Source organism: Pectinophora gossypiella, chromosome 21 (genome assembly GCF_024362695.1).
Source record: "Pectinophora gossypiella chromosome 21, ilPecGoss1.1, whole genome shotgun sequence".
Taxonomy (NCBI): Eukaryota; Metazoa; Arthropoda; class Insecta; order Lepidoptera; family Gelechiidae; genus Pectinophora; species Pectinophora gossypiella.
This window is the reverse complement of record NC_065424.1, coordinates 356,073-372,908: the sequence shown is the minus strand read 5'-3', so window position 1 is coordinate 372,908 and position 16,836 is coordinate 356,073. Positions and strand designations below refer to the sequence as shown.

Here is a 16,836-nt window from a genome sequence, read left to right as displayed (position 1 = left end):
TAATGTGTTAACTATTCTATTTTTGATGCATGAGTTGTCAATCTGGTCAATGGTTGGGGTCTTCTATAATGATTTGGATCCCTTCAGCAGACGCATATCTCAATACGCAGAATGTAGCACCTGACAGCACCTCATCGCACTTTCCTATGCGTCTATCCTTTTCTGTTACTCAGAACCATCATTTGCTAGAGTGAGAGCACCAGAACAATCGATGAAGCGACATAGCACAACGCTATAGCATATCTATTTTAATAAAAACACACTTCGAGTACAATCGTTTATTTGCCATGTAAAATTCATCATACAAAAGTGTTAAACAAAACCAAAACTTTACAAATATTTCGGGATTCTAATTTCATTTCAACATACATTTGTCTTTTATTTCTACGAAACATTTTAACAGTTCCATGCAGTACCCACATATTTTAATCCACAGTACAATACACATACGACTGAAATGTTATTCTCATATAGCAACACTGACTCGATAAAGAGCCTCGTAGGTGTTTGTGCTATTTAACTTACAATTTTTACAGCTTGTCGTATGTGTGGTCCGTTTCAAGGTACAACATAATACAGGTACCTGTACGTCTCAATATTCTCTAAACCTTAAGGATCATAGTAGGTACAGTCATGAGCAATATAATGTACCCACTTTAGGACTGTCGCACTAACATATTTGACATTTAGTGAGACTTACAGTTCAATTTGACAAGAAAGTTAATGTGACATGGTACCAAAGTGTATACATATTATGCTCGTGACCGTACGTCTAGTGCGGTCTAACTCCAAGCGCTACGCCGCCGGCCGTAACTGGGTGGTTCTTCCAACACCGGAAGTCAATATACGAAGTTGGCGACATATAAGTTTTAACTGGATATTTCCAGACAAAAGATTCCAGAATATATTTGCGTTAAAGGTACTTAATGATATTATATTCCGGTGTTCGAAGAACTACCTTTCTGCGATTCACGCGCGATTTGGAGCGGGTCGGCGGAGTAACCCACTAAACACTACCTATCTCTGTCTGTTGAGAGCAGGGGGCTTAAAAAGGCCACATCGAAACAATTCATCTAAAAAAGCAATGTTGCAACTTGACATTTACGCATATAAAAGTAAGTGCGCAATGCAAATAAAATGTCCAATAGCAATATTGCTTTTTTAGATGAATTGCTTCAATGTGGCCGTTTTAAGCCCGCAGTATTTGAACTCGTGCTTTCCCTCCCCCGCACGTCTGTGCCACCTAGGTACAGTACTCACTTATACTGTACAAACCGTGTTATTATAAGGTATAATAAAATGAATACGCAATATTTTTATCAATTTTGAAGCACTTATATTTCACAGGAAGATTAATTCAGCTTCAAATTTGACGTGAAGACGTATTAGATATTTGATCCCTTTTGAACACTTGTGTTAATCAAGTCTAGGTATCAGAAAAATTTGTGAGCGATTCCTGTTATAAGGTCCCAAAACTAGGTGAATTTTTGGTAAAAAGTTGTTTAAGTACTTACACGTAATGTATATGCAATTGATTAGTGTGAAAGGCCACTTTATATTTTATAGAAAATCTACAATTTAAATAGGTACCTATTATTATTTATTTATTTCTAAACGTAAGTATTTAGAATGTTCCAGTTTACCCTCATTAAAAAGAGACAAATCGCATTCGAGAAAGATACGCCGAGAAACCGCTTATTTAAATGTAAAAAAAAATATATTAATATTAATATATTATGGCAGTGGTTGTATACTTTATCAATAGGTCTATCATAAGATATGATCATAAGTGTTTTGAACGACTGGTATCACCCGGGTGCTAGTAAAATCAATTTTTGTACTCTATCTATATTAAAATTTGCAAAATCGTGTATAATTATATTAATATTCCCTAAAAACAAATCGTACTCGATTATCATTTAAATCCTTGAATACGGTAGTTTCCAACTAGTCAAATCAGTTACTTTTTACAAGGAGCATAACCACAAAGAAATGCTCCAGGCTCGATTAAAAAAAGAGTAGCAGAACCGAACAAGAGAAAGATTAAGGAAAAGCTTTGCCCAGCAGTGGCTTAATAATTTAGTATAACAGTAGAGGGTTAGGAGTGACTATAGCAAACGGACAGTAGGCTAGTTTCCAACTAGTCAAATCAATTAAACGTCAAAATACGAAATTACTAAGGAAATTGTATGAAAAAGCACACTGACGTCATTGAAAACGTGTCAAAATGTCGCACTTATTATTTCATTTTTCTTTATTAAAATTCATAAATAAGTTAAATAGAAAAGAGCTTTAGATCTGTATTTTTTATTAATCAGAATTTTATAATTTATCTTTGATCTAGGAAACTACCCAATACGCAATGTGAACAAGATAGAAATTGTCACATGAAAAATAACAGTTGCTTAGTGTTGCCATCTTTGCACTAAAATTAGTGCAAGGATGGCAACATTCGTGTCGTCATTTACCTCGCGTTATGTTGTATTACATTGTTACCACAGGGTTTTGTTTCTCTGAATTGTGGTACATAGACATATCTACAAAAATATCATGAAATATTGAAATAGGTTGAATGAGCGGAAGGCCTGTGCCCGACAGGGACGTATATAGACTTTTTTTAACGTCAAATAATTTACTTAAATGACAATCGAATACTTGAGTTCAATTTTAATATCTATAGTGTAGTAAGTATTATAAAAAAATGCCGTCGCTAACAAGTTTTTTTTTTATTCTGTCTGGACGGACTTGACATTTCATTTCAATTTACATTTCCAACAAAATACAAAAAAGAAAAAGTAAATATTATTCTATCACATTTAGGACTAGAATTTAACAGAATATAATAAAAAAATCAAATAATTAAAAATATAGGTTAAAACAATTTCTAAACCTTGACATTAGAAGCCAAGAAGAATCCGCAATCGAACGGCAAAGTATTTTTTTAACTAGCAACATTAATTCGATTTTCATGAAAATGCGCTGTTTGTTCTAAAATTTCCTATGTTTTCATAGATCACAGTTTTTATTTCATATTTTTGTCAATTTGTCCGATATGTAGAACATCAATAGTTTTATGGCAGTTTCAATATAAGTAGTAAATAAATAAAATCTATTTATAATTGTGCCCCATTAGCCTATTTTTGCCTAGATAAGACAGATCATTAAAATAAGAGTCTTTCTTATCAAATTAATCTTTGATCGTCATATTTTTATCGCATGCCAACATTGAGAACAAAATGGCGGAAATATTATTGTAAACTAAAAAATAAAAATACCTACCAACAATTTCCCATCTGCATCAATCGGTCGATTTTAATATTACCTTTTACATCCCATCAAAAATCCGCCATTATTAAAATCTCCCGCCAAAAATAAACGACAATCGCACCCAGAAAACAACAAAACTCAAACATAATAACAAATAATTAACCTCAAAACTAATACAAAAGACCGTTGGCCTAAAGCGATAGCAAAGTGAGATTCTACGCGCTACCTACCTGAACTCATCTCATGCTGGTCCGTAGGTCCATGAAGGCACTGGCTGTGATCACTCCGTACTTCTGACTTGGCCTTACACACCTTATGTAATCGGCGTCACCTCCTAGAGTTATTGTCGAGAAGGAGGTGGAACTCCTTCGTTGCTGAACCGTCTTCTTATCCCCACTCATGAATCCGCTTCTAGACGGCGATTGCCTGGTGACTGGTTGGAAGTAATCCCCTCGGCAGTTAGTCTCGAGCCAGTCGTGGCGTTCGTACTCCATGGCTCGTAAAGGCTTCTGGCCAGTTTGTTCTGAGCGGTACTCCTTGATATGCCGTTCGGTGGACTTGGTCTGCGCGGGTTTCTGCCGAGACTTCTGGTCTGCGGAGACACTGATCTTGCTCTTGGAATAAATTCGGGTCGGTTCTGGCTCGTGGTAGCTCTTGCTGCTCTTTGTTGGAGCTTGCATTGGGTGAGGCTTCGTACTGTGAAGAATTCAAAAGGATATCAGTTTGACTAAAGTAAGACCGAAGGGGGATGGGTTGGGTAAAAAAGTACTATTATTCCTTATTTTATGCTGAATCAACTGCAGATTCTGACCACCTATATAGCCGACAAAAAGTAGCTGCAAGAGAAATCTCAGCACAGGGCCCCAGACGTAGAAACCCTTATTTCAATTCAAAATATTTATTTCGTAAACTAGTCCATTATTATATTGGTAACAGAAAGCTTAACCTAGTATTAGTAACAGATTCGAAAGACGACTACAAAGTAATAAGTTCCATGGGACAGGCCCGAGTCACCGATCACATTGCTGGCGACTGCGTGCAATCGAACCCAGCGGTTCAGCAGCAGCAAGTCGTACCGGTCCACCAATGCGCTCATGATGGCGTTGGAGCTGGCGCGCGCACGACACAACAGAGACGTACAGCTCGAAAACACACCGGAGGCGCCACAGCGTCGCGGCAACCCCAGCAGCGCCCTGAAAGCATTGTTGTATTTACCTGGTATGGTTCTTCCTTGTCTGCGGCTGGTGTCCGTGCGAGGTCTTGGCCATGATGCTATAGAGCTTGTTCCTGTAGTCGTCCACTGACATCTGCTTGTCATCGCGAAGGGGAAGTAATACATCTGATGGGAGCGTCGGCTCGTCTCGCTCGCAATGGAACCTAGGAAAGATGAACCAGATCATCATCTCCCTAGCATTATCACGTTTTCCACAGGGTCCGCTTACCTAACCTAAAGATTTGACAGGTCCAGTTTTTTACAGAAACAGACTGCCTGTCTGACCTTCGAACCCGCGAAGGGAAAACCAGCCCAATACAGGTTACGTCACGTAGCCCCGAAAATGCATTTCTCAGGAATGTGGGTTTCCTCACAATGACTTCCTTAACCGCTGAGCACGTGATAATCATTTATGATCCAAACATGGATTCGAAAAACAAATTCGACAGTCATTTGTCAAAGATGAACGAGATATTTTGGCTACTTATTTATCTTTTGATCCTGTGCGTCACCAGGCTGCTTCTCAAACGGGGATTTCGCTGACACTCCCTTCGCTCAAATGGAGACTCAGCTTTAGTTGAAAATCAATCATCGGTAAAATAATTCATAATGCTGCTTAAAGAACATATCTAAATCTCATGGTTTTAGACGTTAGCCTTGTTAGTGATATGTAGTGAGCCGTATCGCGGTTTATAATGGTCGAGCCAACTTTGTTACTGAAAACTGCATTTAAAAGAAATTAATAACTCATTGGTGCAAGTCCAGTACCAGGGTTCCAAACAGCGCTCCCCAATTGAGAAGCAAGCCGGTGTACTACAGGACCACGGTGACCTTTGTTGCTTTTTACCCGACCGCCAAAGGGAAATCAATTATTATATTATCACTTACTTGGCAACATATTCGTGGTCAAGCGCTCGTTCAGCGCTGAGCCGCTTGGCGGGGTTGAACAGCAGCAGGCGCTGCACCAGGTCGGCGGCGTCCCGCGGGGCGCACGACAGCAGGGACGTCAGCGGCGCCCCGCCCGCAGCCCCGCCCGACACTTGCTCGCGGATGAGAGACGAGCCGTAGCCGGAGCACACTGCTGTTATGTCTGAGAAAACGACAAGCTTCCGTGAAAAGGAGTGCCATTGAGCATATCACAGAAACTCCAGTGCCCTTGGTTTACTCTTGGACTTCAACGGCGGACTATAATAAGTAAGAATAATATATTTATTAGTTCTCCACGATGTACAGATCACTTACATTAATTAAAACAAAATTTATTATAGGGTATGTCGTGGAGACTGGCGCCCGAGATAAGCCAGAGCCTGTGCTTCGGAATCACCAGTGCTCCAGGTGGACTTCCCGGATGTCTTAATATTAGTCACATGGATACATGTTTAAGTTTAAGCTAAGAAACTTAATTGGAGATGGAGGATGTGTGTCTGTGTGTGTGGGTGTGTTGTGCAGAAAGTCTTTGAGAACTCTTATATACCTTCAGAGGAGGGTTTGGGCAGCGCGGCCATGATACGCTCCACCTGGTTGACGGTGGAGGTGCCCGGGAATAGCGGCTTGCCAGTCAGCATCTCGCCCAGGATGCAGCCCAGCGACCACATGTCTATGCCCTTTGTGTAGCTGGGGAAGATATGGAATTGTTAATGTTAGTTGTCAAAGGCTCCAAACGACCAATCACGGAAAATCAAACTCAATTGCAGTTCACTTTTGGGCACAGAACACGAGTTCTGCCACATCGAAGCAAAACATCTAAAAAGCAATATTTTAATATGACATTTGAGCATGATATTAGTAAGTACGCAATGCACAATGCCAATAAATGTAAAATGCTTCAATATAATTAATTAAAACACGTAACGAGTTCTTACCGCGTTAATATCAGGGATATAAAACTCTCTTTTCGACTACTACTCAACTCTTCTACAAGTACTTCAGTATGGCCTTTTTAACTCTCCATAGCAGAGACGCCTCGGATAATACCTCCTCCAGAAAATATGGATAAAATCTGCCTATTTCTGCCATCAGGTGTAGCTAGTGTTGAGTGTTCTTAAATTTTAACAGTTCCCCGTAGCATTTGAGTAAACAAACATACTGTTTCGGTTATATTTTTACCTTTGCGCAGCGTTTAACTGCCAAATCATAGGTATAAGTTATATATTTATTCCCAAAAGATCGGAAAGAAGAAAACTTAGAGAAACGTATTTTGAATCAAACTGCCTTTTCCCAACTGGCTGCTTTTCTTTTTCGTAAGTAATCCTTCAGACGGAATACACTCCACGTTGCTCTACATTTTATAGTAGTTTATCACGAATTTCAGCTGCAGAGTGTAGAGTTCTGTCAAAATTTAGGAACATTCAACAGTGCTGCCGCCTACATTCACGATTCTAGTTTTTATCCTCATTCGCCAAGTAACTTCGCTGGTATGCAACCGCCTTGACACGATGTATGTAATAAATTCGCACGGGTTATACTAACTTCTTGCTAGCGATGAGTATTTCCGGCGCGCGGTACCAGCGTGTGGCCACGTAGTCCGTGAGACAGGGGTCCGCACCCTCCTCGCCGCCCGAGTACATGCTCGACACCGACCGCGCCAGACCGAAGTCTGCTAGCTTCACCCTGGACAGAAAACGTGAGAGAACTATTAAGGATTGCATGGCGAGGATTTGCCGATCAAGTGAAAGCAGAAAAAGGAAGAAATCTTAATCCTTACGGTCCCTACCAGTTCGAATCACGGTGGGGACATATCACAAAAATCGCTTTGTGATCCCCAGTTTGGTTAGGACATTACAGCTTGATTACCCGATTGTCCTAAAAGTATGATGATCCGTGCTTTCGGAAGGCAGTTTGTCCCAGTTACTACTTACTCTTGTAAGTGCGTAGTCGTTACATGAGCCATGTCAGGGGCTAATGGCTGCTCAATAACCCTGGCACCAGTGGGTTGTGCCACACAATAGAAGAAAATAAGTGTAACTCATTCACTGCTTATCGCCATCGTCCCACTAGAGTCGATTAATTCTTTCAAATATTATTCTCTCAGGCAACGCCCTGAGCAGAGATTCGCGCTCAACTACCCTCAGGCCTATTGGCTTAAATTTTGTACCGGGTGAGAGCCCTCAGCGCTCTCCATTTATCCGGCCACGACGGAAAATTCCACTTGATATTAGCTCAGGATCATGAGCTGAATCATCCCTCTCAGTATTCGTTACGATGTCACTAACATCATAATATATCCATGCTACTGGCTACTAAATTACACCAACCTGCAAGCGCTGTCAATAAGCACGTTGCTGGGCTTCTGGTCCCTGTGTATGACGTTCCCGGAGTGTATGTACTTGGTGGCCTTCAGCATCTGGTACATGATGTACCGCTTGTGGATGTCCTTGAGGATGTTGCCGCGCTTGATCACGTTGTGCAGGTCCGTCTCCATGTACTCGAAGCCAAGGTAGATATCCCGGTTATTTAGAGCCCTGGAACAAAGATATTGGTGCTAATTCCTGTAAATACCATCTAATTTTATTTTAAGTTATATCTGTCATTTTCTTATCCGCCGAAAAGGAAAGGAAGAGTATTGTATTGTATTAAAAAGTACACAATTCCTTTGTGGTTTTTACGACATGCCCGGGGACGATAAGCACCTTTTTCTTCGCTCCCAGTCTATACAGTACTTAAGTCTTAATACCAACCAGTGTTGAGTGAACGACTGTAGGAAGAAGTCTTCGTTGCCTAATCGCTTCTATCGGGTAGGCTGAGTTCCACTTACTACAATCCTGACGCACCACTGTCAATTCTTCCACTATTATCAAAATCTTCATACATGCTCGCCGGTTTTGAATACCCACTCTGACTCTTAGCTGACTTTCCTTTGAAAATATCCTGAATTTGATCTCGGTAGGTATGTCCGCCTAGGCCTTCCATTTCCAACTCTACCGCTGATCACCTGATTGTCCGAAACTAAGACGATCCGTGCTTCGGAAGGCACGTTAAGCAGTTGGTCCCGGTTACTACTTACTGATGTAAGTGCGTAATCGTTACATGAGGCATGTCAGGGGTCTTTGGCTGCTCAACGATATCCCTGACACCAGAGTTGATGAGGTTGGTATTCCACCTCACAACCCACACGATAAGAAAAAAAACAATACTAACCTGTGAATACTATGCAGCTTAACGATGTTGGGATGATTCCTGAACGACTGTAGGAAGATGATCTCCCGGAAGGTGCGTTGCGCGTCCGTCTGGTTCCTGAACGCATCGAAGATCTTCTTGATAGCGACCACGTCCTTAGTTTTCTTGTCAACAGCCTTCCACACGATGCCATACGCGCCTTTACCTAGACGCTTCTTTATGTCGAACCTTGGGAACCACATACATAAATAAAGGGGGGGGATAAGGAGGGGGGGAATAAGGGACTTGAACCCGCAGCTCTTGTCAAGCCGGAACGAGCGTGTTAACCATTACACCTTTATTTTTATTTTTTATTTGTTGACGTGACTTATTGTAGATTTGCCGCAAATGGCATTAACTACGTGACCAGACAAATTGGGAGCGCTGAAGGCTCTCACCCGGTTAACCATTACACCGAGTCCTCCTGTCCATGCGAAATTCTTTCGATCTATACAGTCATGAGCAATATAATTTACCCACTTTAGGACTCTGTCGCACTAACATATTTGACATTTAGTGAGACTTACAGTTCAATTTGTCAGAAACGTTAATGTGACATGGTACCAAAGTGTATAAGTACATATTAATGCTCGTGCTCGTGACCGTATGTATTAAGCCGATGCCAGCGCCATATATCTAGAATATTGAGTACTAATATTACTTAGACCGAGAAGTCTACAGTTACATGTAGATTTCAACTTATAGATCGAAAAAAATTCACATGGACAGAAGGAGGACCCGGTCGTGTAATAATTGACAAAAGCCAAGTTCAAGTCTCGTCCGAGTCAGCATTTTTTTTCTCTTTGTGAATTTCCCTAAGCACGTTTTATAAAACAAAAATCATACATAAATAAACTCCGTAATCCCTAATGGGGTAGGTAGAGCAGAACCACATATCGGATGATAATTTGCAGCCACTATTTTGCAAGTATCATTGACGTGTCTTATTGTAGAGGTGCCTTGTATGGCATTCACTGACGGACAAAAGTACAAAACTTTAGAATGCTACGAAGTTGTAACGAAGCCCTCGCGCATAATTCGCGCGTCAATCATCCGTCCCCTTCCCTTTCGGCGCATAAGAAAGTGATAGATATATTATATAGCTAGAGACCCATGTACTGACTGACTCACTGACATAAAACTACAAAATGTCTGCTAAAATCAGCACCAAGGATGACTAATCAAATTTAAAAGCTACTACAACCCTAAAATCGTTCAAAGAGGTAACCCTAGCTCTAGGTATTAAAAAGCTCAATTCCTAGTAATACATACGAAAGTCAATTTAGTACAGCTATTTGAATTGAACAGAATAGCTGAGTAAGTAAACTTCAGTCAAACCATGACATCATTGGCATGACTATCACTATTTCTGTAATGATGCATACCCAGAAACCTATCTGGCTGATAAGTGTCTGATAGAAATTATCTGCTAGATAAGATCTGAGTAGTATACAGTTATCATACAGTTGATGTAGTTATTGTAGTGTTAATTATTTGCTCAAAATATATACCTAATTTCAGGCATACACATAAACCCACGCTCGCAATCTCAAAGGGGTGGGCAGAGCCACAAGCCATCAAAGACAATTTGCAGCCACTGTTGATGCAATGTCCTAAGATGAATATGATGAACCTTATGGTGACAAGGGATCAGCCTATCGCCCGTAATATTAGTCCATCGTGTAAGAAAGCAGACAATCCGTCCGTCGGCTGACAACGAAGACAAGCAGCTAAATGTGATCCATGTTTTTTATTTGCTACCTGAACAGCATAGAAGGTATACAAGCAATATTTTCCGGTCACTTAATAATATTTATGTAATAAGATTGAAAAATTGGCTTGTGTTCTAGGTTTAAGATATATTTGAATTATGAAATTCTGATTCCTAAATAAAGACAGATCTAAAACTAACAAACATTTTCTTTTTTTCTAACTTATTTAACAATTTTAATCAAGAAAAACGTAATAATAAGTACAAAATTTTATCATATTTTTCTATGACATCACAGTGTGCTTTTTCATACAATTTCCTTAGTAATTTCGTGTTTTGATGTTTAGTAAAAAGCAACTGATTTGACTAGTTCGAAACTAGTCTATTGTCTGTTTGCCATAGTCATTCCTAACCCTATACTATTATAAACTTTATATAGCTACTAAATTATGCCACTAGTGGGCAAAGCTTTTCCTTAAACTTTTTCTTGTTCAGTTCTATTACCCATTTTTTTTAATAGAGGCTTGAGCCACTCTTGGTTGTTATGCTCCCCAATAATTGTAATTATTAATAATAAATATAATTTACCTCTTCAGTATATGCTCATCAATTTCAGACATATTCTTTTCCGGGCTCTTTTTCTGGGCAGGTTTTTGTGCTGCATCCTTCTTCCTCTCCTCTTTCCTCACATTAGGCTGATTCTGACTCATATTGCACACAAAACCTCGTTGTTCAAATCGCTAATGCAAAATTCCGCTCTACAATTCAAAGGACATTATTTATGAAGGATTCAAGACAGGCATGTCGGTTATCGTAATATGTAAATTCAGCGCCCTTCTACATCGTAAACTCATTTGAATATGATAGCCGCGCGTGCCGACCATCATTTTAAACTATATTGATCTCTAACAACACACTAAGCAACCGACAAATCGATATAAATTGAAGAGACCCCAATCAAGAAAATTTACAAATTTTCTTTTCACAAACTCCCATAAAAGTAATTATTTTCAAGTACTTACTTACAAAATAGTAATAATGTCTCACAATTTCCATATTTTCGGACTTTTTACATGGAACTAAGTATTTCACGAGGTAATTAGGCTAATACCGACAGGTTCTCAAAACTGCCAATCGAAGTTCATTTGTTTACGGCGCCCAAACAAGACTGTCAGTTGCCATAGTAACCGCGATTGACAACTTTGCTAGAGATGATGACACAAATAAATGTATAATCGATAAATCGACAATTACGAATTTTCACACAAATTATAAAATACATTCACCTTTGTAGAAGTTGTTGAAACTTATTCTAAACAATGAAATACCTTTTATACGTTTGTAAAGTTATATTTAACATTTCCAAAGATACACGAATTATTTGTCTTGTTAATACTAATATACTCGTATCGGCATTAATTTGGCTAATATGCAAAATTAATAAAACTCGACAAACTTATTTGATAGAAAAAGCTGCGCTACGTAAACCAAAAATATATAATAAAAATTAAAGTCACTAGTTAAAACTTTAAAACTTCATAAAAACAATAACAATATTAATAAAACTACTCTTGTTACGCACCCTTAACGTATGCACATCGCTGTATAAGCATCGTCCTCAATTTCAACATGCACAAGTAAACTGCTGACGCGCGGGAACGTGTCACGTCAACGTGCCACATGACGACAGCAATCGCCACATCGAATTTCATTCCTCGTGTTCTGACATTCTTGTACCTAATATCGGACAATTATCACGTCTATTGTATTGTAATTCTTTTATAATTAAATTTATTAAATAAAGTTTGCTTTTTTTTGAATCCTCCGTTGTGACCACGCATAATTGGCGCAGTCGGTAGGATATTCGGGATCGGTTCGCGCTTCTTAGAAGATTTCCGAACATCGAAACCTGTGCTGCGTGCGACCGTTCCTGTGGCTATCAAGTCGCCGAAGCGAATATCCTGAATCTACGCGTGGCTCCAGCTGAGGTGAATCCAGACATTGATTCGTCAGAAGAAAGAAACTTGAAGAATGCTGTAAGTGTCTTGAATCTTTCAATTCCTTGCTTTCCTTAGTCCTATATAATTTTTATTTAGTTTTATTCTAATTCTTCTTTCTTATATTTTATACTGTGTGTGTTTTACATTCTCTGTATTATAGATATATATTTATGTGTAACCGATATAATAATTAATCGTAAAAATTTTTCATCCGAGAGAATCACGTAACGTTAGGGTAGGGGATAATAATAGATTATCCAGTAGGAATAATTGTATGGACGAACAAAGAGGTTTAGAAAGCACGATGGCTCACGACGACGTTGATGTCATTTACAAGTCACTCAGAATGTTGCCTGAGTTTGACGGCAACCCCCACATTTTAACCCGCTTCATTAACTTGTGTGATCAAATTGTTCTGGCTCATTTTAGGGTAGGACCGGGGCATGAATTAGCTAATCAAGCTCTTATAAATGGCATACTAAATAAAGTCACAGGGCACGCGGCTAGGTTGATCAATTCTAATGGGCTACCAGAGAACTGGAACGGGATACGGAGCGCGTTAATCAATAACTTCGCCGATCATCGCGACGAGACCGCTTTATATAATGATTTGTCTCTACAGACTCAAGGATCAAATACCCCGCAAGAGTTTTACGAGCGTTGTCGATCTTTGCTTAGCACTATAATGACGTATATTAGTCTTCATGAAACTGTCACTACCACCGTTGAGGCAAAACGCACTCTATACCAAAAGCTAACTCTGCAAGCGTACTTACGCGGTTTGAAAGATCCCCTTGGGTCTAAGATTCGTTGTATGCGTCCCTCCACACTGGAACAGGCGCTAGTGTACGTTCAAGATGAGCTGAATACCCTGTATATGCAACAGCGTAACGAAGGGGTTAGTAGGAACGGGTGGAAGGAACAAACTTTCAATGCTAATACCAACCTACCCCTAAATAACTTCGCGCAAAAATTACCTGCTTTCGGTACGCCTGGTCCATCAAGGCAGCCGATATTTAACTTACCTGGCCCCTCGCGACAACCGCCTATACAATTGCAACCTTTTCAAGCCTGGAAACCTAATATACCACCCCAATTGCAACTACCACGCGGTCCTTCTCGCACACAAATGATGTTCCGCGCCCCTCCGCCGAACTACAACCCCCAAAACAACACGTTCAGAATGCCGCCTAGGCCACAACCGCAGCAATTCTCTAACTTTAATGCTGCGCGTCCGATGAGCGGTGTAAGTCATTACACTCCTAAGGTTTTACCCCCTACGGGTGCTGGCGGACATGACTGGAGGAAATTCGGTAACCCGCCTCCGAGCAATTACTTCAAGACGCGTGAGATGAATTTTAACGAGATGTGTGATTATGGCTATGAAGCTCATTACGATTACGACTACAACTATGACTATCCTGAGTACTACCAACAAGATTATTCGAACCATGAACAGTACCCTGTTTATTACTACGACAATGAACAGTATCCTCATGCAGACACCCAAGCAGTTGAGAGTGTAGCTCCAAATTCCTCCTGCAATGATGAAAATTTTCAGGAGAGTGCCAAATCAGAAAAGCCAAAATAGAGGTCAACTTTCATATTCAGAGGCAACTCGGCTACATACAAATTAGCAATCCCCCTTTAAAATTTCTAATCGATACAGGAGCTAATCAGTCATTCATTAGTCCATAAGCAGTTGAAAAATATTTTAATCACATACCCCTAAATTACGACCCTTTCGAAGTGACAAATGTACACGCAACAAGTAAGAATGACTACTCTATAACTCTACCATGCTTTCCTGAGTTTAAGGAACAGGGTGACATCACCCTATTCGTATATGATTTCCATAACTATTTTGACGGCCTTCTAGGATTTGATTTACTTGACATATGGGACTCTAATATAGATCTTAAAAGCAAAATGTTAACAACCCGCAACTCTAAAATCCCAATACAAATGTACGATTCCCGAAACACTAATTTATATGAAGAAATAATTCCTGCTCAATCATCTAAATTAGCTAGACTGCCTATAAATAGTCAAAACGGGGATGTATTAATTACCAGGCAAACAATATGCAACTGCCTCATCTCAGAGTGCCTAACTGAAGTAAAAAATAATCGTGGTTGGGTAGAGGTTACAAATACCTCATCTAATGACGTCATATTTTCTATGGATCGTCCGGTTTCAGCTGAAATATTCAACACAGAATGTGAAACTACTGAAATCTTCTCAGATCGCGTTGAAAAAGTATTGTCACGACTTCGTACTGAACATCTTAACGCGGAAGAAGTCGCTAACCTACGTAACCTTTGTGCACAGTACGCTGATGTGTTTTATCTTGATGGCGAACATTTAACATTCACCAATAAGATAAAACATAAAATAAAAACGACAGATGAAATTCCAGTGCACACGAAAACCTACAGATATCCCTATATCCATAGACAGGAAGTCAGAGATCAGATAGGGAAAATGCTTGATCAGAACATTATAAGACCTTCAGATTCTGCCTGGAGCTCTCCTATTTGGATAGTACCCAAAAAGGCTGACGCTTCCGGTAAAGTGAAATGGCGCCTTGTTGTGGATTTTAGGAAGGTTAACGAGAAAACTATCGACGATAAATATCCGATACCCAATATCTCAGACGTACTAGACAAACTCGGCAAGTGTCAATACTTCACCACCCTTGACCTAGCAAGTGGATTTTACCAGGTGGAGATGGACCCCAACGACATCCACAAAACCGGATTCAATGTCGAAAATGGGCATTATGAGTTTCTCAGAATGCCCATGGGCCTAAAAAACTCACCATCAACCTTTCAAAGGGTAATGGACAATGTTTTAAAAGATCTCCAAAACGAAGTATGCCTAGTATATCTCGACGATATAATCGTCTTCAGTACCTCCCTTCAGGAGCATATAATAAACTTGGAAAAGGTGTTTAAGAAATTACGAGAATCTAACTTCAAAATCCAGATGGATAAGTCTGAATTTCTGAAGTTGGAAACCGAATTCTTAGGTCATGTCATCTGCGGAGATGGTGTTAAACCAAATCCTAACAAAATTACAGCCATTAAAAACTACCCCCTTCCCAAGACACCAACCGAAATAAAACGTTTCCTTGGATTACTGGGATATTATAGGAAATTCATCCCTGATTTTGCACGCCTCACAAAACCACTTACTCAGTGCCTAAAGAAAGGATCTAAAATAACTCTAGATCAACCCTATATCAACTGTTTCGAACACTGCAAGACATTGCTTACCAATGATCCCGTACTGCAATACCCGGATTTTACAAAGGAATTTCTATTAACAACGGACGCGTCTAATGTGGCCATAGGAGCAGTATTGTCACAGGGTGCAATAGGGTCCGACAAACCAATTGCATATGCCTCCAGGACTCTTAATTCCAGCGAATCAAATTACAGTACCATCGAGAAGGAGCTCTTAGCCATTGTGTGGGCTACCAAATACTTTAGACCGTATTTGTTTGGTCGTAAGTTTAAGATCATTACAGACCACAAGCCACTACAATGGATAATGAACCTTAAAGAGCCCAACTCACGGCTTACTAGGTGGCGCCTAAAGCTTAGCGAATACGACTACACTGTAGTATATAAGCAAGGCAAATGCAATACTAATGCAGACGCCTTGTCTCGTATTGAGATTAATAACGATGAGCTAAGTTCTATCATAGTTAATCCATCGGAAAAACCACCTTCTTTAAATGACTCTAGAACTCTAACCGCTCCAAATTCTGCGGGTGAATCCAGGACTATGACTGTTCATACCGACAATGAAAACCCCATATTAGAGGTTCCGATTACGGATGAACCCCTAAATAAATTTACTAAACAAATCATACTTACCGTAGTAGGCGACATTAAAGGGAGAACCACTGTAACGAAACCATTCGAGACTCATACGCGGACGTCTATTCAATTGTCACAATCTAACCTCGAGGATGACGTCATTAGTGCGATTAAAGAGTACGTTCACCCAAAAATTAAGACAGGTCTAATAATTAATCCACCCGAAGAAATGTATAAATTAATTCCCATAATACAGGGCGCATTCAAAAACTCGGCGATGAATTTATGGTTAACCAAAAATGAACTAGAAAATGTTAGGGAATACTTAAGACAGCAAGAGATCATTAACAAATACCACGACGGCAAAACCAACCATCGTGGTATCACCGAATGCTACCTGGCTTTGTCTCACAAGTACTATTGGCCGAAAATGCGCGAGCATATCACAAAATTTATAAATGAATGTACAATCTGTGGTCAGGCGAAGTATGATCGCAACCCTATAAAACAAAAATTTCAATTGGTTCCACCCGCTAGCAAACCTTTTGAATTGGTCCACTTAGATCTTCTTACCATACAGTGTGAAAAATATTTAACGATCGTAGACGCTTTTTCAAAGTATGCTCAAGCTTATTATTTAAGGGACGGAACAGCAATCAGCGT

General features: G+C 39.8%; 1 protein-coding gene across 1 annotated transcript; it reads right to left on the bottom strand.

Annotated features, from left to right (window-relative positions):
• Positions 1–263: 263 nt before the first annotated feature.
• LOC126376866 (mitogen-activated protein kinase 15-like) lies at positions 264–11,924 on the bottom strand. The gene is made up of 8 exons (XM_050024421.1): positions 10,935–11,924; positions 8,618–8,824; positions 7,735–7,941; positions 6,950–7,090; positions 5,955–6,094; positions 5,369–5,570; positions 4,483–4,644; positions 264–3,963 (listed from the first exon to the last, which is right to left on the bottom strand). The coding sequence occupies exons 1-8, from the start codon at positions 11,054–11,056 to the stop codon at positions 3,504–3,506; spliced, it is 1,641 nt and encodes a 546-aa protein (XP_049880378.1). The 5' UTR covers positions 11,057–11,924; the 3' UTR covers positions 264–3,503.
• Between the last annotated feature and the right edge of the window lie 4,912 nt (positions 11,925–16,836).

Bases quoted from the DNA above. Each gene is read 5' to 3' on its own strand.
- LOC126376866 (XM_050024421.1), bottom strand. From the start codon at position 11,056: ATGAGTCAGAATCAGCCTAATGTGAGGAAAGAGGAGAGGAAGAAGGAT. The intron at 7,942-8,617 runs GTTAGTATTGTT...TCTTTGTTCCAG, and splicing joins AAGCTGCATAGTATTCACAG to GGCTCTAAATAACCGGGATA. The intron at 6,095-6,949 runs GTTAGTATAACC...TATCTTCCCCAG, and splicing joins ATACTCATCGCTAGCAAGAA to CTACACAAAGGGCATAGACA.